The sequence below is a fragment of the Hemicordylus capensis genome, chromosome 2 (assembly GCF_027244095.1).
Source record: "Hemicordylus capensis ecotype Gifberg chromosome 2, rHemCap1.1.pri, whole genome shotgun sequence".
Taxonomy (NCBI): domain Eukaryota; kingdom Metazoa; phylum Chordata; class Lepidosauria; order Squamata; family Cordylidae; genus Hemicordylus; species Hemicordylus capensis.
Window position 1 is genome coordinate 243,100,397 of NC_069658.1, and position 23,813 is coordinate 243,124,209.

The 23,813-nt window shown below is 46.9% G+C and overlaps 2 protein-coding genes across 14 annotated transcripts in view; one reads left to right on the forward strand and one right to left on the reverse strand.

Moving 5' to 3' along the window:
* Positions 1 to 848: 848 nt before the first annotated feature.
* Positions 849 to 21,867, reverse strand: LOC128347547 (oocyte zinc finger protein XlCOF19-like). Of its 13 annotated transcripts, XM_053302492.1 has the most exons (6): positions 11,996 to 13,310; positions 10,855 to 10,890; positions 8,607 to 8,760; positions 7,973 to 8,050; positions 6,143 to 6,269; positions 849 to 2,835 (listed from the first exon to the last, which is right to left on the reverse strand). In XM_053302492.1, exons 4-6 carry the CDS (start codon positions 8,000 to 8,002, stop codon positions 2,216 to 2,218), a joined length of 777 nt encoding a protein of 258 aa, XP_053158467.1. In that variant the 5' UTR covers positions 8,003 to 8,050; positions 8,607 to 8,760; positions 10,855 to 10,890; positions 11,996 to 13,310; the 3' UTR covers positions 849 to 2,215. The 13 variants fall into 13 exon arrangements, with proteins under 13 accessions (XP_053158467.1, XP_053158461.1, XP_053158465.1 ...); XM_053302486.1 differs by lacking the exons at positions 8,607 to 8,760; positions 11,996 to 13,310 and adding an exon at positions 13,778 to 14,370; XM_053302490.1 differs by lacking the exons at positions 8,607 to 8,760; positions 11,996 to 13,310 and adding an exon at positions 13,346 to 13,361.
* The window catches only part of LOC128347589 (zinc finger protein 271-like), a 36,478-nt gene continuing 33,590 nt past the window's right edge, over positions 20,926 to 23,813 (forward strand). Inside the window, exon 1 of the mRNA XM_053302538.1 lies at positions 20,926 to 21,107. The gene's annotated coding sequence lies outside the window, so the exon portion shown is untranslated. The remainder of the gene's footprint in view (positions 21,108 to 23,813) is intronic.

Here is a 23,813-nt window from a genome sequence, read left to right on the forward strand (position 1 = left end):
CCTGTGGGCCAGTCCGAGCTTGTATTGCATGGGTTAAGAACAGCATTGTGGAAATCATGCATGAGCTGGAAGCTTCTGGTAATTTACTCTGGGAGCATTGGCTCAAACAGGAATGCCTACCTTGCAGTTTTCTCTCATGCTTACTTTCCCCATGCTTCCCCACCCCCCCCCACACTTGATTAAGTGTACCTACACGGACACATCTGCAGCTTTTTGAAGGGTTACAATGGGGTTGATTTATTATTATTATTATTACATTTATATCCCGCTCTTCCTCCAAGGAGTCCAGAGCGGTGTACTTTGGTTTCTCTTCACAACAACCCTGTGAAGTAGGCTAGGCTGAGAGAGAAGTGACTGGCTCAGACTCACCCACCTAGTATCATGGCTGAATGGTGATTTGAACTCGGGTCTCCCCGGTCCTAGTCCAGCACTCTAACCACTACACCACGCTGGCTCTACCTGTGTGTTCTTCCCTGCAGCTATCTGCCTTTTCCCATGCCCTTTTAAAAGAATACTAGCTGATCTGGCACAGAGCATCTGCGCCCCTAGTTCACCGCCACCTTCTCCCCCACCCCCTGCTGCCAACGCTTTTTTGCCTGCCCCCCGCCTTTCCCCCCCACCCGCCCCTACCCTCTGTCTTCTTCCTTCCCCACCCACCCTTCTTCCTTCCCCTCCCACCGACAGTCTGTTTCCCGATCCAACCCCTTCTTCCTTGCCCACCCGACACTGTTTTCTTTGGCTGACCAGTACCATTCACCACCATTTTCTTCCCCCCAACCATCCCATGGCTATGCGGCAGCTCTTTGAATTCTCATGAAAACTGCCACGCATGGGATTAGCCACTGGTATGCCATAGAGAAATATTTATTTTACTATACATTTATATCCTGCTCTTCCTCTGAGGAGCTTAGAGCAGTGTACATGGCTATTTTTATCCTCACAACAGATAATGTGCATAAATGCACTCACAGCTCAGATGCTGGAGGTTCTTCCACTTACAGACATACAGCATGCTACTTTGTGTTGGGTCTCTTTATCCCTGTATCCTTCCTGGGGATACCCACCTAACCATTCCCCATTAAAAAAAAAATCTTGACATATATGTGCGCACACAGGTCCACAGGCACAGCCTGGCTTCTTTGTGGCTTGTGAAGGGGCACCTTCTTCAGTGAGTAAAAAAGGGCATTATTTGTTATTATTTATTTAATTTATATACCGCCTGACTCCAAAGGCTCTAGGCGGTACACACACACAAAAATCTCCTCCCAGTCCGTTGCATTGAATAGCCCCGATTGCAGTGTTTAGAGAGGGAGAAATACTCTTGTCTGCTTTCTCGACATCATGCACAATTCTATATGCTTCAACCATGTCCACTCTTACAACCCATTTTTCTCCATGGAAAAAGCCCACTTTTGGGGGGGAAATCAGTAGTTTAAGATTTTTCATTTTCTTTACCATCAAATAATAGAAATAAAGAAGACTATTCCTAAAACTAGGACAAAAGGGTAATGTTAGAAAAACAGATGTACTGTATTGCTAGGTGTTAAAAAACCTAATGGTTAGAAAAGAGGCTTCAAATAATTGAAATTATATCTCTGCTTGTTACAGTCTTGTGCCTCTACAGAGTTGTTTTTATGATTATTTATTAAGAATCTGATGTACAACAGCAAAAGCTAAACATTACCAAATTAAATGCACACTTTCCAGGATGTGTGTATAATTCACAAGAATCCCTCTCATATCCCTGCATCCCCACACCCATTTAAAAAATATAAAACAAAAAATTATGTGGAAAGGCTTCCTAATAAGGAAGGCTTTCCTAGTCAGTGAACAGCGCCTGAGGAAAGTAGAGTCACTGTGATAAAAGAATATAAAGACCAAAACGGGGTACTATCCTGCCACCCTGTGAGAGAGAAAGAGAAATACTGCCTTGAAGAACTTGGAGTAAATTTTATAGTAGAGAGAATTTGCAGACATATTATTTTGCCAAGTTGAAAAATTAATGTGAGGATTGACTGTGTGTGAAATCCTTAAGCAGAGAAGGCACACCAGTTTGTAGACTCCTATTCAGCCCCTTGATTAAGCCTTGATGCAAAGTGAGGTTACCATGTTGATTTAAGCTCTTTTCACACTCCAAACATTTATATGATTTCTCCCCAGTGTGGGTAGTTTGATGTTAGGTAGGTTTTCCACTCTTGCTGAAGCTATCCCCACATTATAAACAGTTATGCGGTTTCTCTCCAGTGTGGATTCTCTGATGTCTAGTCAGTTTTCCTCTCTCACGGAAGCTCTTCTCACATTCGGAACATTTATATGGTTTTTCTCCTGTGTGGATCCTCTGATGTCTAGTAAGACTCTGATTCTGAGTAAAGCTCTTTCCACATTCCAAGCATTTGTATGGTTTCACTCCAGTGTGAATCCTTTGGTGTAAAGTGAGGCCTCCATTGAAACGAAATCTCTTTCCACACACCAAGCATTGATATGGTTTCTCTCCGGTATGGATACTTTGATGTGTATTAAGACTTCCCAAACAAGCGAAGCTCTTTCCACATTCTAAGCATGTATATGGTTTCTCTCCTGTGTGAATCCTTTGATGTCTAGTCAGGCATGATCTTAAACCGAAGCTTTTTTCGCACTCCAAGCATTTATATGGTTTTTCCCCAGTGTGGATTGTCCGGTGTCTTGTAAGGTGTGTATTCCGACTGAAGCTCTTCCCACATTCCAAGCATTTATATGCTTTCTCCTCTGTGTGCATTCTCTGTTCCCTCTTTTCCCATCTGGCACCTCCCAACAATCCTCCACGAGATCCTCTCTCATTCTCATACCTGTCACCTGCTGGAATAAACAGAAAACTGATCAGAGCCTGGGATCAAAAAGAAACCTCAGATCAATGAACAATTCCTAGTTACATGTTCTCTTGATGAAAGACTGCTCTGTATTACTGAGACATGGGTGGATGTAGCTGGCAGAGTTCATCTGGGTCCTTAGGCCAGTAGGAGTCCAGTAGCAGTGGGTATTGGCGGGTGGTGGGGGTCACTATCAGGATTTAATCTTTTTTTGCTATGGGGCCATCCCCATTTGCTTTCTTTGTACCTGCTGTTGGAATACCTGTCATATTCTGGTGCCTAAAAATCTTTCCTCCTGGGCTGACAGAGTTGCTGTGCTGGAACAGACCCCTTTCCTAGCCCACTTCCTCTAAGAGTCTCCCAGCCAGAACCAGGACCCTTATTCGGAAAAACATAGGGAGCAGGATCATCAACACAAGCCAACCCTGCATACATACTAGAGAGTAAGGATGTGCACAGACAGGTTCGGCGCTCCCTTCGTGGGCTGACAGAAATATAACCGGTTCGAACGCCAGCATTTGAGCTGCCTCGATGGGCGGCAGGGGGAGGGATGCATTTAAAGAACAGGTAAGGTGCTGCTTACCTGTTCATACACTCCCCGCCGCTTCCCCCCCCCCCGCCGGCACTCAAGTTTGAAAGAGACACGTGGGGCTGCAGCATTCCTTCCTGCAGCCCCTGTTGGCACTGGCATGCACATGTCCAGGGTGCACATGTGCCGGCCATTTGCATGGTATGCTGTCCATGCAAATGCCAGTGCGCATGCCGATGCTGATAGGGCCTGCACATTTCTTTCAAACTTGATCACCAGTGGGGGTGGGGGACAGGTAAGGAGCACCTTACCTGTTTTTTAAATGCATCCCCCCCCCCTCGCCACCCCAGGGATTGCAGAAACTATTTGTGCACATCCCTACTAGAGAGGACACTCCAGCTGATCTAAATTCTAAATTTAGAATTCCTCCTTGATTCTAAATTCTAATTCCTTGATTCCTAAATTCTAAATTTAGAATGCTTCCTCCTTGATTGAATGAATTCATTTAAGAGATGCAGGACTCCCCAGATTGAGTCACTGCCAGAGACCAAAAGGAGCACCTGATCATTTAGGCTGATTGACCAGATTTTCCAAAGGAAGGAGATGGATTCCTTTCCATGAGCAATCCAGAAAGAACTCTCCAAAACAGAGAACCTTCCCTGGTAGCAGGATTATCATGATAGCCTAGTCCAGACAAAAGAGAAATCCTTGTGACTATTTCCTTTCACCCTCACCCCTCTGAAAGGACTAGTAGCCAAATCTATAGAAATCAGGTTGTTTTTTTAAACTCAGTCAATCTGAGGTATAACTACCCATCTTGTGAGCGAGTCTTCTGAGCAAGTAATTCCACTGCTAGCCCAGATAGGGAACATCTGTGATCTTGTCCCTTGGCTGCACAGGTCTCCATCATTGGGTCCAGAGAAGCAGTTTCCTGCTCTGTGACCACCTTGAGTCTCACCTTTGCTGCCTGCTGGTGGGTAGATTTTGGTTTGTTCCAGTAAATCCCCATTACTCTCATACAACTGATGCAAGGAACTACTGGAGCCAGTGAGAGGCCAGACGCCCAGTGCTTCAAGGATCTTTACTTGTTTATGGAAGCTGTCACTTGGATCAACTACCCTTATGGACAGTATGGTGTACTGCACGTGTGAACTGGAACTCTTGCAACTTGTTGCACTCTGCATATGCCCAGGAACCTTGAACTTTGTTATAAGGTAGTTTCCTGAGCCAAGACTAACGCCCTGCTACTGAAGGATAGTTTTGGAGTCAAAGTGAACCCCATCAATTAGCTGCCTTAATGGAGGATCCTATTGTGGGACCCCACGTTGAGCACTGGACTCAAGCCACATTAGTTGACCACCTCCCCCTTTAATCTAAAGGGCTCATTACCAGTGATACAGAGCTATATTTCCCTTCATTTGGCATCTAGTCCTACATTTATAGGACTAGATGTTGTGTTTTAAATTTCTTGTTTTAGTTTTTAACTAATGTTTTAATGTTGTTTTTATCTGTTGAAACCCGCCCAGAGACATAGGTTTTGGGTGGTATAAAAACATATTAGTTAGTTAGTTAGTTAGTTAGTTAAATAAATTAATTTTGTGCTGATGTGTATTATGTGCTTTTTGGAATTGCATTGTGCCTTTTGGTTTCTTTTTATTCATGGTGATTTTATTTTGTGTTTTTGTATGTTGCTCAGATGTTTGCACATGAAGTTTACCTATGATCATTTGATTTACTAACAACTTTGTAGTATGTTTGCTTTTAACTCAAGTGAGAATATTTTGTGCTTTCACTCATGAGTATTATTTTTGTTTTGCATTTATTGTTAGAAACCACTGAATTATTGTGGGTTTTGTTCAGGTCTTATGTCTCTCTTAAGTGGCGCAGTGTGGAAATGCTTGACTAACAAGGTTGCCGGTTCAAATTCCTGCTGGTACTATATCGGGCAGCAGTGATAGAGGAAGGTGCTGAAAGGCATCATCTCATTCTGTGTGGGAGGAGGCAATGGTAAGCCTCTCCTGTATTCTACCAAAGAAAACCACAGGGCTCTGTGGGCGCCAGGAGTCGAAATAGACTTGATGGCACACTTTACCTTATGCCTTCTGTGCACTAGTCAGAAGGAAGGAAGGAAGGATCAACAGTGGTCTGTGTTGGAAAAGGATGGGCACGTGTTAGGACTCAGTGCAGCTATACGTTAGTTAATGAGAAACATTTCCAACCTAAGAGACCCTTTCTAAACAGTGTTCTCTCCAAAGCAGGCCTGCTCAACTTTGCCCCCCCCAGCTGTTTTTGAACTACAACTCCCATAATCCCCAGGCATTCTGGCTAATAGCCAGAAATTACAGGAATTGTAGGCCAACATCTGCAGGAGGGCCGAAGTTGAGCAGGCCTGTGTGTGCATGCTCACACGGTTCTTGATGTCCGCTCAGTTAATGTTAGATCTTGCTCAGGTTTAATCAGAAAGGTCCCACTCTGAATGCATGTGCACACACACACTGCCTTGATACGGCCACAAAACTCATTCCATACGCAGATGAAAAAAATGAGAGAGAACACTGGTTCAAAGCCACACAATCAGTTTTACTGCTGAGGACAACAAAACTGAACCTGCATATTCCAGTTTCTAGTTTGAGACCAACCACTGTCACACACTGGCTCCCTGGCCCAGAAGTGGCTTGAACCCAAGATCAAACGGAATAAACCAGGCTGATCTCTCTCTCTCACTTTCACTCTCCCTTCTAAATAAGGGGGAAAGAGGGAGCCTTACCCAGAGAAGCCACATTCCTATAATTCTCCTGCATGACTTCCCCGTGTAGGGCTTTTTGGTCCTTATCCAGCATAGCCCATTCCTCCTCGCTGAAGTACACAGCCACTTCCGCAAAGGTCACTAGACCCTGAAATAGAAGAAGAAAACAATTTCTCTCACACAGAATACATAATGGTTCTTTCCTTTCTAAGCACAAACCAAAAAGGTTCCTTAAGGTGGTGGTGTAAGCAGGGCAGGGGATATTCCTCCACAGATTCATTAATTTATATACCACTTTGAACATTTTTGTTGAAAACTGGTCAAAACTGTTCATAGCAAAAAAGGAAATGGTGGGGAAAGGTACCTTGTCACAAAGTGGCTCCAGTTCTTACAAAAATACACAATGGAAACACCAGCAACAGCCATTGTAAGAGACACTATCTTGGGATGCACAGTTGCTCTCCCTCTTCTAAATATTAGAGAGTTAAGATTTTCAAAGGTGCCTCCTTGCCCAGTTTGGCAGATTTAGTCCTTCACAAATGGCTTTCACAGCTGTAGCAGTTTAAAGCCTTTGTCTCAGAGAAAGCCCACGTGAGGGGAAGAAAAATGCTGAATCATCCCCTCTGAGCTCTCTGGCAGGGCTTCTCCCCAACTTTCCTGTGATTTTTGGTAGGTTCTAAAGGATGCCAGCACCACCCACCTATCGACAGAGCTTGACCCCTCTGGGCTTGGGAGGAAAATCCCAAAGAAAACACTCTTTTGCTATTGGAAAAGTATACAAAAATCCTCCCATGTGCAAGCCTACATGTGCTGGTAGCTGTGGACTAATTGAGGCATGTTTGCACCAGAGAAAAAGCCCCCTTTCAGCCTCCTCCTTTCTCCCGATTTAAAAATCCACTCGGATGAGGCTCGTACAATGTAAAGAACAAATGGGGTGGGGGGTGGGGGGAGAGATTTATTCAAATGCTACAGACTGCTTCCCTCTGAGGCTTTCTCAGCTTTTAGTTGCAGGTAAAAATACTCAATAGCAGTGTACCCAGATGTAGTTGACTACAACTCCCAGAATGTCCAGCTGTAATGCAGTTTGGCTGGGGATTCTGGGACTTGTACTCAACTACATCTGGGAATCCCTGTTAGAAGGAACACGGCTCAGTGGTAACAAGAATACTTCAAAAAGCACCCTAGTTGCAAGGAACAGGGATGTAGGAAATTACAAAAGCATCTTTAAACAACTTAAGAGTTTTTTGCAATGCCCTTTTTGGATTGACGAAGGCTAGTGTTTCTTAGCTTAGTTACATTACAGGTAAACAATCCTAGAACAGTTTCAGGCATATACAAAGCACACAAAAGAAAACAAAAATCTAACGCCAAATCTAACTAAACAAACCTTCCTCTAGACTACATCCCGAAGCCAAAACCCTGGCTTTACTGCCTTGAGCTCACCCAAACTCCGGGAAAGGATTCAAGTTTCCCGCCCTCCTGGCTTTCCAAGATTTGCAGAAGGGACATTCTCCTGCAGCCAGTCCTCATAGCCACATGTTCCTCTCTGCACTCCCAGCCAGCTTCTTCTAACAAAGAGCTCTTCTCTTCCTTCCAACAGCTCTCTAGGTCCCAACCACCTGGTGTGCTGATTGGCTGAGCCCTGGAATTCACCAAACTGTCTGTCAGGACAGGGTTCACTTCCGGTTATCTCTTTCAGGGAGGGTGGCTGATCACTACAACAGCCTTGCTAGCCAGTAGATTTGATAGAAGCCAAAGGAAAGAGAGCTTCTTTCATGCCCAGGAGGATGTGCCAGAAATAGAGGGAATTGGTCTGTCCCATTCATCCTCCTGCAATGATCTCTCCCTTACCTGATCTGCTAATACTGAAGCTTCTTCCATGCCACCAGAAAGATGTCTGAGAATACATTGGCATTATCATTCCAGCACCTGCAAAAGATGCCAAAGTGATGGGAAGATGCAGGAGAATGAAATATATAGACAATCAAGTATCGAGCAAAAACAGAAACAAAACTTTTCACTTTGGCTTAGTGTGGAATTCAAAAAGGGGGGTTGGATACATAAAGTCTAAAACCACCAGAGGTCAACATAGAACAGTTTGTTATTTATTTTAACCAGTGTTTTAATTTCTCTGTTGTAATTGATTTGTTTTAACTAATGTTTTAACTTTTCTGTTGTCATTTTTTTGTAGTAAACCGCACAGAGCTGCATGTTTTGGGTGGTATATGTTTAATAATGCCCCTCCTCCCTAAAAACAATACTCATGGGAGCATAAATGCAGGGCAAGGGTTTCAGCTGCTCTCCATCAAGGCCTGATGCAGAAAGCCTGATGGGGGAGATATTTGGGACATTCCCTCCCTGCCAGATGTTTCCCCCCCAACAAAGGATGGATGATTCGAGCAAGCTTCCAGGTTTCCCCTTGCAGAAAGACAGGCGAATGCGAAACCTACAAGATAAACTAGAGACTGTGGTGGGTGGCAAGCACCTTTGGCTGAGGAAAGTATCTTTCCATCCGGTGGGTGAGTTTCCATACAGTGGAGCATCCTTGTCAGTCATCTGCTCAAATTATTCCTCCCTTCTATGACCACTCCTGCTCTCAGACTTCCTTTGAGCACTTTTGAGTGCAGCACTGCAGAAATCTGGTACAGTCACCAGAAAAACAGTTGTGATATGCTTTGGGACATTGTTATAGGCAATATACGTGTGTGTTAAATAAATGGGGGGGAGGCAGAAGTGCACTTCGGCAAGATATTAAAAGTGCCTTTGATTCAAGAGCCTCTTGGTAGCGGAAATGCCTGAAGCTCAGGTTGTCCCCACTCAGGATCTGCAGTGCAATTATTTCCCAGAATTCCCTGCTGCTCCTAGTCTGGGTGACATCAGAGCTTCCTTCTGCTTTGGGGGTAGTAGGCTCCAACACAGTGTTTAACAAAATCCAGTGTGTCTCCTTATTCTTTCCTGAGAGGAGATTTTTTACCACCATATTCCACCTTGTGGATCGTCTTAAGGGAGACAAAAGCCAGGAATCCAAAGAAGCTAGAAAGGCAGTATGGGGGAGGGGGAGTTCTCCTCTGGAGCCCCACCCCAGAACACCTGCATCTGCTTTACCCTCTTCCCTCTGCAACAGTCCTCATCCAGACCTCCCTCTCCTTGATCCCTCCATCTGGGGAGCCAGTGTAGCACAGCAATAGAACATTGGCTTGCAGGAAGAAAACCCCAGGTTCAGTCCCTAGCATCATCCAGAAAGAAAGACCCCTCCCCAAAACCCTGGAGAACCTCTGCCAGTCAGTGCAGACAATACTGAGCTAGGTCTGACTCAACAGAAAGCAGCTCCACAGATAATCTTTAGCTGCCCCCACAGTATATGACATATACTCAATACATGGCAGCTTCTTACGTATGTTCCTAGGGCTGAGAGAGAGCACAAAGCTCCTTCCTATGGGGTGAAAGGGGCTTATCAACCCCAGGAAGTTTGGAAGCTTCAGCTCTTCCTTTAGGAGGCTTCTTGAGGCTCCCTACAGAAACAGGGACCGGTGATCTCTTCGCTCCCACCGGACACCACTGACCTCCAAGGAAATGCACCAGGCCACCAGCCGAGATGAGGCCGTGCGTGCCCTTGCCCGACTTCCTGCCCAGGCCCCTCCTCCCTCAATTCCCTTCTTCTCCTCTAGGGGACAGTGTGAGCATCGGAAGAGATTATGTTGCTCCTCGCTCCTCCTGCCGCCCCACCAGGTTATCGAATGGAAACCGAAAGTTAGAAGGGAATGGTGTGTCATGTGTACGTGCAGAATATTATCCCATTCCGGATCTCTGAGGCAAGGAAGAAGCCAAAAGCAGGTCCAATAGAAAAGATCCCACGCTCTGCCAAGATCACAGAACCAAGCGGTTGCAGGATTCCATGCAGAAGGTTCCCTGGCATTTGCAAAGTGGGCTGAGAAAGAACATCTGCAGTTCAGATGTTGATGAACTACAACTCCAAAGGCTGGGGATGATGGGAGTTGTAGTTCAGGTGCAGCATCATCTAGAATCTAGATGACCACAGGTTGTGAATCCCTGCTGTAGATAATAAAGAGCAAGATGTGCCATGGGTCTGACTCCAGATAAACCAGCTGTGCATGTTCACTTGCAGCATTAATGGTCAGGGGTGGGTTGGCTTACAAGCTATTGTCAAACTACAACTCCCAGCATTCCCAGTCACAATAATTTGTAATTGAGAATGATGGGAGTTTTAGTTTAACAACTGGAGGGCCAAGCCTGCCCACCCCAGATAGTGGGACAGCCCCTGGTTTGCTTGCAGTATCAGGTTTAGTTTCCATGCAGGCCTGAGAAAGGCCCTGTGAAGCCAGCCTATCTAATGCTCCCTTATCACAGGTGATGCCTCTGCTCTGGAAGAGGCTCATGTAGCAGAGGGAAGGTTTTGGTCAGCAACTGTGCCCCCCCGCCCCCCTTCCTGTCCTGCTCTCTTTCCCACCTCCTGGTAGTGCAGAGAGGAAAAACTGAAGACGCCCCCTGAGGTGGGTCTTGTAGGTAAACTCAGGGTGAGTCACCTGAAACAGCTCTCTTGCAATTTATCTCTCATTCATCTCCCCCACCGTGCTTTTTCTCTCCATTTCTCTGGCTGAAGCTCTCTCTCTTCCTGGGGTCTTCCTGCCCACTCCTCCTCTCCCCCTTACATTTCCCTCCCCCCCCCCGCTACCCGGAGACTCCTTCATCCTCCAAAGCACGTGTGAACTCACCAGTGAAACTCTCACATGAGGTCCGTGGAGACAATTCTAAAGCAAGCAATCAATCAGTCAATCAATCAATGTTCATTTTGATCAAATATCAAATACAGAGTTCAAAAGCAATTTTAAAAATTTACAACCAATTGGATCATGATCTGTGTCAGCTGTCGTGTTTTAATTCTAAAGCGAGACTTCGGGGACACTCAATCCGCCTTGGGATTTTCTAGCCGTCTTGGGATTTTCTTAATGAAAGGCGGGGTATAAATTTAACAATAAATAAAATAAAATAAAAATCCCAGGCCCTTTCCCCTTCCCTCCCTCCCAAAACTGCTGTCCCTGCTACAACAGCCCTGACAGATATAGCTGTCCAACCTCTGTCTGAAAACCTCCAGTAAATGAGAGCCCACCACTCAGGAGCGGAGGGAGGCTGGCAGTGGCCCGTGTTTGGCTGCCAACACAGCCCCTTGGCCCGCACAGTCCTGTTTGGGAGGGAGATCAGCCCCACTGCATTGGCAATGAGGCCAGGAGCGGCTCTCCCTGCCTTTAAAAGGCAAGGAGAGTCACTCTGGCCGGGCTGCCAACATTGCGCAGGCTGATTTCGGTCCCAAATGGGGCCTCGCAGCAGGGAGTAAAATAACATCCCCCACATCTGACATCAGCTTTCATCTCTCCCCTTCTGTTCTTCAGGCTAAATCTATCCTTAAATGGGGTTAGGGTCAGTGTTCCCTCTAACAGGGAGTCCCAGATGTTGCTGACCACAACTCCCATAATCCCCAGGCAAAAAAAAAATGCAGCTGAGCATTCTGGGAGTTGTAGTCAACAACATCTGGGAATCCCTGTTAGAGGGAACACTGGTCTGAGGCCATAGAAAACAGCTTCATGTGTGCACAGAGACTCAAATTAGATTTGGGGATGTGTGGTGTACATGTCCCAAACCCCTTGTTCCCTCCACTCCATCAGTCACAGCTTGTGGAGGATGTTAAAAGGAATTGCTCTTCTGCTCTCAGACTCCACTTACCTCAGGGTTTCTCAAACTTGGGTCTCCAGATGTTGGACTTCAACACCCATGATACAAATACAATAAATATTTATATATACCACTTTTCAACAAAAGTTCCCAAAGCAGTTAACATAGATGTAAATAAATAAATACCAAGGTGCTGCATGGGCTCTGCTCTATGGGAGAGGGCACTTGGGAGTGATCTTGTCAACTGCCCGAGCCATCACACGCACGGGGATGTGGCCTGGCCTTGGGATAGCCCAAGCGAGCTCTTCCTCGATGGAGGGAGAGAAAGGGATATAAAGTCTGTCTGTCCGGCAGCAAACCCTCCCTGAAACAGATGGGGCAAGAGCTTTCTTGGGCTCCCTGGACTGGAGCCAGGGAGTGGGAGGGGAGAGCTCATTCGGGGCTCTCTGGGGTTCAAGCCACGCCCCCGTGCACGTTACCTCACGTGGGGTGTTACTAGAGGGGCCGTCAGGCGGGGCTAGAAACAGACCGCCATTCAGCTGGCTCCACACCTGCACAGGAATATGTAGTTAACCACTCTCCCCTTCTTTTGATGTACATAGGGCCCTACGGCATGCCTTACCCTACCCGTAACCACTGTAACTGAAGCACCCCCTAGCTCTGCCCAGGTTCACATCCTCACTCAGGCACATAATTAGAACAGCTAAAACTACTAAAACCAGTTGCAGGGGAGTAACAGCAGGAGAGAGGGCATGTCCTCAATGTCTTCCTGTGGCTCAGCAGCATCTGGTGGGCCGCTGTGTGAAACGGGATGCTGGACTAGATGGACCTTGGGACTGATCCAGCAGGGCTGTTCTTATGTACGCTCAGCAAGTGGAGTAGAGCCCTTGCCCTCATGGTTCCCAAAGAGAATTCCTAGAAAATTCCATTTCATGGATTATCTAGAAATGGATTCTCTAGATCCATTTCAATCAGGCTTCAGGCCTGGCTTTGGAACATAAACTGTGGGATGACCAGACGCCATAACTAGGGGACTAGGGAAAATAGCGCCTAGGGCAAGCACTGAAATTGGATTTGTAGTCAACAATATCTGGAAATCCTTGTTAAAAGGAACACTGTACCATCTAGACATGGTTGTTGATCAAAACCTGAAAACATGAGCCATTTTTCTTAAAGACTTAGAACAACAGTCAGGAGTTATGCGAGGATTCCAAGTGTCATTTTCTCTGTCTCATCTCATTCTTTTTAAAAAACATGACTTTGTCCTAGAGGATCACTGAATCCTGAATACACACATGCACACTTCACAGTATATAGTGATATACATTGAGTACTATATATTTGTGCTACTTTTAATGCCTAGAACACACTAGCAACACTAATTATTAAAATGGCCCCCTCGCTGCAGATTTGCAAAGGAGACTTTCAACCATGCAGGGTGTACCTATGTTTGTTTTCTCAGAATTCTGAACCAATTCAGTAAAGTTTGATTCCAGGAGGTTTTTCACACAAGGCTTTTAAAGCGCTTTAACATACCTCTCCTCTGGAATGGAGGAGCTGCATTCACATGTTGGCCAGATTTACCCTGAAGTCCCTGCAAGTTATTGGAGAGCAGTTCACACTCAAGAAAAATAAAATAAAATAAAAGCACAACACATGCTTCACAGTTCTCACTCAGACCTTCTGGGTTGCAAAACAACTTGAACATAAGTGCATTTATAAATGAATGGAAGAATGAATAAATAAATAAATATTTGTTCCAGAAGTTTTTGTAATTTTCTGAAATGAAACAAGCCACTTATAGGTCTTTTTAGATAGTTTTTGTTTTTAAAGCCAGCACATTTTTCAGTCTGTTTTAAATTAAATATTCAGAGACTTCTCAGTCTCGCCCCACAACCCATATCAAAGCCCTATGGCAAGCAGATCCCTATATACGGGGGTAACCACAAAAAGGAATTCACAGCCTACCTTGCAAAAGCTGTGCTGGATGGTCTGGTCTGCTGCAGGGAGCTCTGCCAGCCTCCTTCCTGGCTTGCTGGGGCCTGCTGAGTTGCTTCAGGGAGGCCTACTCGGAGGCCTCTCTGGAAGCCCCGGGGAGGCGGGGAGTGAAGAGCTCTGCAGTTTGCAGGCTGCTCCGATCCTAGGCCGGAGCTGGAGGCAAGTGGCTGAGGGGCCCTGGGGCTGGGCAGGTGGGCAATGGGGTGGGGGTGGCAGGATCTGGTGTGGTGCCCCCCACCTCAGTGGCACCTAGGGCACGTGCCCTGCCTGCCCCCCCCCGTTCCACCTATGGGGATGACCTTTGCAGAGAGAGACAGGAGCAGGGAGAGTGTGTGCAACAGAGAATTAACTCCTGATAGTTCTCTTGGTTATCTCAGTGGCTTTTGATACCATTGACCATGGTATATTTTGGATAGGCTGGCTGAGTTGGGTGTGGGAGGCCCTGCTTGGAAGAGGTTCCACTCCTACCTCGAGGCCCATTTCCAAACGGTGGTACTGGGGAATTTATTGCTCAACTTCTTGGCTTACTCAACCCCTTTGGGGTTCCGCAAGGTTCCGTTCGTTCCCTTATGCTGTTTAAAATCTACATCAAACCGCTGGGAGAGAGATACATGACTGACCCAGTGTCACCCAGTGAGTTTCATAGTTGAATGGGGATTTGGACCTGGGTCTTCCTGGTCCTAGTCCAACTATCTAACCACTACGCTATGCTGGATGACACTCAGTTGTAGCTCTCTTTTTCATCAGAAAGACAAATGGGGTGCATACACAACAAACCGCAAAAAACGAAAATAACGTGCACACTACTGGTTATGAAAAAAAGAAACTGATGTAAAACTGAAATGCCCTGAATTGAACTGCAATCTGGAAACCTGTGTGGTCAGTATATGGGAAAAAATGAGGTTGTTCCAATTAACAAAATACACATTCCATCTGTCTACTGAATAGAGTTGCTGTATTGAAATCCATATAAAACATGCCAAAATAATATATAACAGCCTGAGTGAACCAACTTTTTGCAAAGCTTAATCAGCAAAAATAATAAATAACTGTATATAACATCATGGAAAAACAAAAAACCAAAAAGCAACGACAAATTCTGTAAGCAAACTTTCATATGCTAAAACAATATTCTCAATGTGCACCGATGAACCTCAAAATTGCAGAGAAGCAAATCTTGTAAGAAGCATACATATATTGGCACTATTTCCTCCATTTACAAAAGTAAACCTTTGAATTACAAAAAACAAGTCCTTTGGACCAAAACTTATGCAGTTCCAATCCTCAGTTGTGCAGTGGCATACTTGAGTCGTAACAGTTCCAGAAAACAAATGCAAGTTGTGTTGAGAACCATTCATATGCTGGAACATATGTCTTGCAGCTGCAAACAAGATCCTAATAGGCTGACCCGGGATTTTACTAAGCCCATTTCGGAAACCTTCCTTCTTCAGAGGAATCCAGTATCCCAATTATTCCTTCTGAATGAGCCCAATACACTGTAGCTTTATACATACAAGTCTTCATGGAGGCAGTATTCCATCCTATAGCTCTCCAGTATTCTGTGGGAATAAGGTATACATTTACTGATCCTTCAAACGAATCCCTTAGATGAATAACCATATTAAGCCTCACAAAATCCACCCCATCAAGTACAGAGTAATTCATACCTGACTAGTATTTTTAAGCCCGTTTTAATAATGGGCGCTAGCTGTCTTTTCCCCCTTTAAGCTTTCTTCATATCTTTTGCCCTTTTTGTGTGTGTGTGTCCCTGTCTCTCTTCCTTTCCTTTCTTTCCTTCCTTTTCTTGCTTTCCTTTTCCTTTTTTAAAAAAAAATGTTTTATTCTCTACGTTATCTTTTTCTCTCTTCTTTCTATTATGGGCGTGTTTGTTGGGATTTTGTGTGTGTGTGTGTTTTCCTTTTTCTCTTTTTCTATCTCCCCCCCCCACCTTTTTCTTCACTTTTACCTCTCTTCTTTTTCCTTACTCTTTGTTTATTTTGTTCTTTTCTTTCCTCTCTCTCTCTCTTCTCTCTTTTTCCTTCTTTATCTCTTTTCTTTTCTCTATTGTTCTGTCTCCCTCCCTCATTCCTTGTTTTGTCTTTTGCTGTCTGTTTTTCTTGTTGTCTCTCTCTCTCTCTTTTTCTCTCTGTCTTTGTTTTCCTCCACCCTGTTCTAATTTTCCCTTCCCTCTGTGGTTTTTTTCCCCTCTAGGGGACGTTGTTTGGGGGGGGGTGCTTGTGTGCGACACAGAATGGCTCTGGGCTCTCCAGAATGGCGACCCCCCCCCACATGATTAAGGGCCAAATCGGCCCATGTAAATGCCGCCGCGGCCACCACCGCCGCCCGCCCGCCCTCCCAACTGCCGAGTCCTCCTCACCCCCGTGTCCTCATCCCCGGCCCGAGTCAGTCGGGCGATGAAAGTCCTTAATTTGATAGGGAGAGAGGAGCTTGCAAGCAGAGCTCCTCTCTCTGCAAAGCCTCTTCCCGAACTGGCGCTTTGGACGCAAAGGACGCAATAGGCGTCCTTTGCGCCCAAAGCGCCAGTTCGGGCAGAGCCTTTGCACAGAGAGGAGCTCTGTTTGCGAGCTCCTCTCTCCCTATCAAACTAAGGACTTTCATCGCACGACTGACTCGGGCCGGGGTATGGAGGACTCGGCAGTTGGGAGGGCGGGCGGCCGGCGGCGGCGGTGGCGGCGACTGTGGCAGCAATTTCGCCCATGGGGCTGGGAGAGGAGGACTCGGGCAGCTGGGAGGGTGGGCGGGTTAAGGGCAATTTCGCCCTGGTTTTCCATCTTTCTGATGTGCCGCCTCTTCACTCTCGGCGGCTGTCCTGGAGCCGCCGCCGCCTCTGTCTCTCTGCGTCTGCCGCAGCCGCTTGGCAGCTCCGCGGCACGGTAAGGCAATGCCGCCCGCGGGTGTTTTGGTGCCGCCGCCGCCGCCTCTGCCTTCCAGCAGCTGTCTCAGCCGCATCTTTATCTGCTGCCCGCGGGTGGTCTGGTCCCTCCGCCGCCTCTGCCTCCAAGCGGCTGCCGGAGCCGCATCTGTCCTCCCCGCGGCCGGGCAGAGTCAGAAACATGGCCGCCTGGTGCCTGTCTCCGTTTCTGCCTCGGCTGTCCTGCGCATGCGCTCCGCGCATGCCCAGAACAGCCGAGGGAGGCACGGACACACGCCTTGGTGTCCACGGACGGACACCAAGGCTTTTATTAGAGAGGATTATTCCTTCTGAATGAGCCCAACAAACTGTAGCTCATATATCTTTAGGATTTGGGGGTTTGGAGATGAGTATGCTTTACTCCAAAGAACCATGGGAGGGAATGTTGCCTCCATGAAAATTTGTATGTATAGAGCTACAGTTTGTTGGGCTCTCCCCTTCGGGACATGCCTGGCCATATTCTGGGTAGGAGTGGAAAGGTGGGGGCCAAACTTCTAGGGCTGAGGGCATACCCCTACTTCTGACCCTTTCCAGTCATGTAGGAGTCTCCTCTGACCATTTCCTGTGATGTAAGGCCCTCCTTCGACCACTTCCGGTGACATCAGCTCATTTTGACAGCTCCCATGACGGCACCGCCCACATGGGTGCTATGATGTCACTATGATGTCATTCCCTCGCTACGTGCTTTTGTTTGTAAACAAAAGCACGTGGAGTTTGACAGCTAGTATGTTCCCACACGACTTTTGTTGAAAAGCGGTATATAAATATTCAGCATATTTGGCATATTCGTATTATCTGTCTATTAGAATTCCCACTATAGTATCAATGCCTTCCCTCCCCCTGAAACATGGAGCATTTCCAAGGAAAAGGTTAATGAAAACCCCATGGATCCACAGAGCTCTTTGACTATGCACAGATTCAAATAGATCATTGGTACCAATTAAAAAGAATATTCATTCCGTGTGTGACAGCTGTGACAAAGCCAAATGCTATGCTAAGGATCATTAGAGAAGGGACTGAAAATAAAACTTCTAATATTATCATACACATTCAGGATGCAACAATATTTGGAATACTGTGGTCAGTTCAGGTCATGGCATCCTAAAAAGGATAGAATATCCTAGAGCTGAAAAAAAAGATAGAAGACAACAAGCTAAAGTTATCACTGGCTTAGAGTGCCTTCCTTATTTGGAAGCCTCTCCACATCAACTTTTGTTTCATATTGTTTTATGGGTGTGTCTGTAGCATCCAAGCTACAAGTTAAGGCTTGCATTGGTGTGTATTTATGCACATATTCCAATAAAATATTATTTTAAAGGGGGGCATGGGAGAAGGCAGGTATCTACAGGAAAGAACACACAGGTAAGTCAACCCCAATGTAACCCCTCCCTGCAAGTTGCAGATGTTGTGGCTGTGCAGGTACAATTCAGCAAATATACAGCATAAAAGAATTGGGGGTGGGGGTGAGCATAGGGAAAGTATGTGTGAGAAAAAACAGCAGCAAGGTAACTACACCCAAAGAAATGGACTGCATGCCACAGGAAAAAGGACGGAAGGGATGTGCCCAGTGACCAAATCAAGGGGCATTCCTATTTGAGCCAATGCAACCCCAAAGTCAATTCACAGGCAGACAGCCACACCTCCAACTCACGCTTAATTTCCACAATGCTGTTCCTGACTCATGCAATATACCACACTGCTGTTTTCAGGACTCTATAAGTACTAATTTTTTTTAGGATGGTGATTTCACACATTGAAGAGCCAATACCCTGTAACTCTGACCATAATGAAGCAGCTATAAATCGCCATCTGGGAAACTTTATAGAGGCATACTGTGCCTAAACAGGGAGATTCCACTTAGTCATCATAGCAACCATTGATAAACCTCTTCTATTTTAATTGTGTAATTTTTATAGTCTTGTCTTAATTTCGGTGTTGGGATTGTTTTAATGAAAGGCTGTAAATATATTAACAATAAAAATAAATACATGAATAAAACCTCCTCTTTAGCCATTTCTTTCCAGACCAGGCATCATTTTATAACCCAAAGACGGGGAAGAGAGAATGGCAAATTCCCCAGGAGGAGCAACCTGGATACGTCCCGAAAGAAGCTTGCAGGAGGATCCGACCCAGCTGCAAAAGTGGAGCCCAAATGCCCTTGTTGTTTGGATAGTCCGACTATCCAAGCTACAAGGGCATTTGGGCTCCACTTTTGCAGCCGGGTTGGAAGAGAAACTCCGAAATGCTGGCGAAAGAGCGGGGTTCCTTCCTTCCTTCTCCTCTCCCAGCTTTCCTCACGCTCCCTCCTGGCAACCCAACCCTTTCCCATTTCCCATTCCCCCCACTCGCCAGCCCCACCAATTCTGTCCTGCGCCCTGAAGTCTAAGGGACTCTCAGCAAGGCAGGAACTCCCTTTCCAGAGCAGACTGAGCGATGGAGAAAAATGAGAGACACACAGCAGCCACTTCTGGCTCCCATCCGCCGCTTGGCCTGCGCATTAGCCACATAATGTAGAGACAGTGAGAAGACGCTCCATCTTCCGACTCTAAACCCCACCAGATGATGAGCTGTCCATGTCAAAGAAGCAATAGCAAACTCCCCCTCCTGCAGAACATTCAGTTCCTGGTTGGCAAAACCCAGATCTAGTGTATGTCCCACCATGTGAGTAGGACCCGATATTAATTGAGATAGGCCCATGGTTATCATGGCTGCCATGAATTCCTGAGCCGCTCCTACTGGGGGGGCCCTTGGCATGGACTTTGAAGTCCCCCCAGGACAATAAGTCTAAGGGAACCCAATGCCTGTACACCAACAGGGTGTACAGACCACCCTGTCGATGGGCCCTCACAGGCCCAGCCTCAGGGATAAACACTCGAAATTCTGATATTGCCTAACCAGGCCTCTGAAGAAGGGAATGGACTCGTGCTAGATGACCACCATCTTGGATTGGGCTGGGTGACATTATCACAAACCACCATTGGGGCATCCCTATGTGTCCATCAGCTGTAGCAGATTTGGTTCAAATCAGTTAGACTGTCCACAAGTTAGCCCACTTGCCCCTCAAAAATTTATGCCTCCGCCATTTTGAATCTGTGTGGATGACATCATCACAAACTATGCTGTTGAGGTGTCACTCACTGCTGTACCTAATTTGGTTCAAATTAGTTAGACAGTCCACAAATTAGCCCGTTTGCACCTCAGATGTTCACGTGGCCGCCAGCTTGAATTGGCGTAGATGACATCATCACACACCACACCATTTGGGTATCCCTATGTGTCCCTAAAGCTGGAGGAAATTTGGTTCGAATCGGTTAGGCGGTTCATAAGTTAGCCCACTTGCACCTCAAAAGTTTCCCCCCATCTTGGATCGGTGTGGTTGATATCATCACAAACTATGCCCTTGAGGTGTCCCTACAACTGTACCCGATTTGGTTCATGTTGGTCCAAGCATTGTGAAGTTGATGGGGGTGGGTGAGGGGAAACACATAGATACACACAGAGACAGAATGCAGGATGATCTCATAAGCCTACAGGCTAAAAATGAGAAGTATAGAATGAACTTTCACATTTATTAGTTGTCTTTTTATACTGCCTCATTGCTTTGCCAAAGGCATCCAAGGCAATTTACAGTAAGGGAGGACACAGTAGAGGTGTATAAAAACTTTTCTCTCTCTTTATCTCATAATATTAGAACCAAGGGTCATCCATTAAAAGAGTGCTGGGAGATTCAGGACAGGCAAAAGGAAACCCTCCAGTACACAACGTGTAGTTAAACCACGGAATTTGCAGCTGCCAGATGTGTTAGAATGGCCATCACTCTAGACCATTTCAAAAGGGGATTAGACAAATTCATCATAGGAACATAGGAAACTGCCATATACCGAATCAGACTATTGGACTATCTAGCTCAGTATTGTCTTCACAGACTGGCAGCAGCTTCTCCAAGGACAGTCAGAGCCGTCAGCCTTAGTAGCTATAGACTCATCAGGACCATAGGTGGCAAAACGCTGAAGTGCTAGAGAGCACCAAAGAAGGGGGCTGAGTGTTCCTCGTTTCCCGCTTGCGGGCTTGTGATGTGCACCTTGTTGGCTGCCAAGTGAGGCAAGATGCTGGACTGGATGGGCCTTGGCCCAGGGCTTTTCTTATGCCCGCCTTCCTATTTCCGCATGTTGCTCTTTCCCCGCATATGGCGGAGTGCAACCGGGAACCGGAAATGAGCAGGGTGTTTGAGGCGAGCCTTCTTTCTCTACCTCTATTATCCCCAGGGCATCCGGCAGCCCTTTTCCGCGTCTCTCCCAAAAAAGAAGTTCTCCTGCTGGCTTTCCTTGGCGAGGAGTTGGGGGAGAGAAAAGGCACAACGTTGATGGGGTGAGTGGAGCAAATGGGGAGAGCAGGGGAAAGAGGCTCCCCGGATCCCCCTGATGGAGTCTTACCTTGCAAAGCGCGCACGCAAACTGCTTTGCGCGGTCCTCCCCGATCTCTGGCCTCCATGGGTATTTGGGAGGCGGGAGTAAAAGCAGCAGCTTTGCGTGGGTGGTCTGATCCTGGGGGAAGAGCCTCGCGCTGCTTTTGTGCTCCCGAGCTAGAGCGGGGACTTCTTGCATTCCTAGTTTTAATGTGGCTCTGCTTTTTGGGGTGATTGTCTAAGGTCTGCGAGCTGCTTTCGGGCGTGAACCTCCCCCCCCCCCGCCATCACATACTTTTAAAAATTGTTAGAAAAACTTGCCAACAATCCTTGTTGCTGGAAAGAGCATGCAGTGGCTAGGACTCCCTCCCACTCCCATCCGCCCCCTTTCCGCATATTGATCAGTGGCGGTGTGAGTCTCTCGCCTGCCTCCACCTATGAGGCACCCCCAAGATCGGGGTGAGCCTCCCCCCCCCCCCGCCGGCCCACTGCTCTTTGCTTGGATGGCTCAGCTTAAAGACTTCCAGAGCGCTGCAGTTTATGATGCTTGGGGGAATGGTTTCTCCCCCCGATCTTGTTAAATAGTACAGAGCGGCACAGTGGCTATCGCTGGGCGCCCCCCTTCTGAACAGACGTCCTCCCAGGTCCGCCTTAAATCTCTTTAACCCTCCCTCGTCCCCCATCTGTGGTTACAGTCCAGACTCTTCCTGTTGTGTTCTGCGTTTCTTGCCTGCGTGTTCCTAGGCCCGTCCTTCTCCGGTGGGCGGATCCCTTAAGCCCCGGAAGGGCGCGCTGCCTCTGCTCGCTCCCGCGGCCGCGTGGCTGGCTGGCGGGAATCGGACGCCTGCTGGCGCTGTGGGAGAGTCAAGGGTCTGGTTTGGGACCGTGGGAGTAGCCTTCCAAAGCGGGGACCAAAACCCCCCGACGACATCCACTTTTAACATGGGCTGCCCTTGATGAAACAGGAGCGGCAGGAGGATTGGGACGGGGCAGGGAAGGATCTGCAGATTTTTTATCTTATTTTTTTATTGTGAACGGCCCAGAGACGTAAGTTTTGGGCGCTACACAAATGTGTTGAATAAGTAATAACTAACATAAAGTAATTTCAGGGCGGGAGGGAGGTAAATTGGTGGACAGAAAGAGTTATTTCGGGGGAGGGAGGGAGGGAGAGAGAAATCTAGAGGGGTGGGGCATGTCCTCTCTCTTGCTGCTGCTCCCATGCAACTGGTATTCAGAGGCAGGAAGGAACCTCTGAGCCTGGAGGAAGCCTATAGCCAATAGGACTAGTAGCCACTGACAGACTGTCTTCCATGAATTTGTCCAAAATTTTTTTAAAGCCATGCAAGCTGGTGGCCATCACCACATCCATCACCACATCCTGTGGCAGAGAATTCCATAGATTCATTGTGCGCTTGCTGTGTGAAAAAGCGCTTCCTTTTGTTGGTCCTAAATTTCCTGGCAATCAGTTTCGTGGGGTGACCTCTATGAGCGTAGGAAGCTGCCTTATATTGAGTCAGACCATTGGTCCATCTAGCTCAGTATTGCTTACACAGACTGGCAGTGGCTTCTCCAAGGTTGCAGGCAGGAATCTCTCAGCCCAGTCTGGAGATGTCAAGGAGGGAACTTGGAACCTTCTGCATGCAAGCACACAGATGCTCGCTCCCCTAAGGGGAATATCTTATAGTGCTCACTCATGTCTCCCATTCAAATGCAAACTAGGGTGGACCCTGGTTAGCAAAGGGGACAATTCATGCTTGCTACCACAAGACCAGCTCTCTTCCCTTGCCAGTTCACTTTGCTGCCAGATCTAGGGGCAACTAGCCCACTGCCAACTATGGCCTGTCTCCATGTGTACTATAAACTGAGTGCTCACATTGCGGTGCAGCTCCTGAGCATATCCAAAGTGCAATCTCCGAGCCCGGAGATGCAACTGCAAACAGGGAAGCTCCTGGGAGCCAGGTAGAAGAAGTGTAGCTGGTAACAGTGTGTCTCAGTTGTTTCCAAAAAGCTGTCAGGGATGGAGCACCTCTATTCTCAGGAGGAAGTGCATTCTGCAGCCCTGGGCAACTACAGAGAAGGCTCACTTTGAGTTGCCACCAGACAACCAGTAGCACCCCCAGATGAACCTCCCCTGATTATCTTAATAGGCAGCAGGGTTCATAACAAAGAAAGCGTTCTCGTAAATACCTTGGGCCCAAGCTGTTAAGGGCTTTATAGGTAATGACCAGCGCTTTGTATTTTGCCTGGAAACTTATTGGCAGCCAGTGTAGTTCTTTCAAAAGTGGTGTTATATGGTTTCTTCAGGACAACCTGGAGACCAACTTGTCAGCAGCATTCTGAACCAATTGCAGTTTCTGGACTACGTACAAAGGCAGCCCCACATAGAGTGCATTGCAGTAGTCAAGCCTGGAGGTGACCAGCATGTGCACCACTGTCTAAGAGTCACGCTCTCCCAGGAAAGGACGCAGCTGGAATATCAGCTAAAGCTGATAAAAAGGATATATGACCAGTCATTTTGGGCCTATGCAAACCTTTTGTGAAGTTTTGAATTCTTGATAAAGTGCTATTGCCTGACTTCATTTCTCCTTTTGGAATATGAGTGAATGTGTGCACGCATGTGAACGTGCATGCGTCATGTGCAGGATAGGAAGAAAGAAAACATTGTTTAC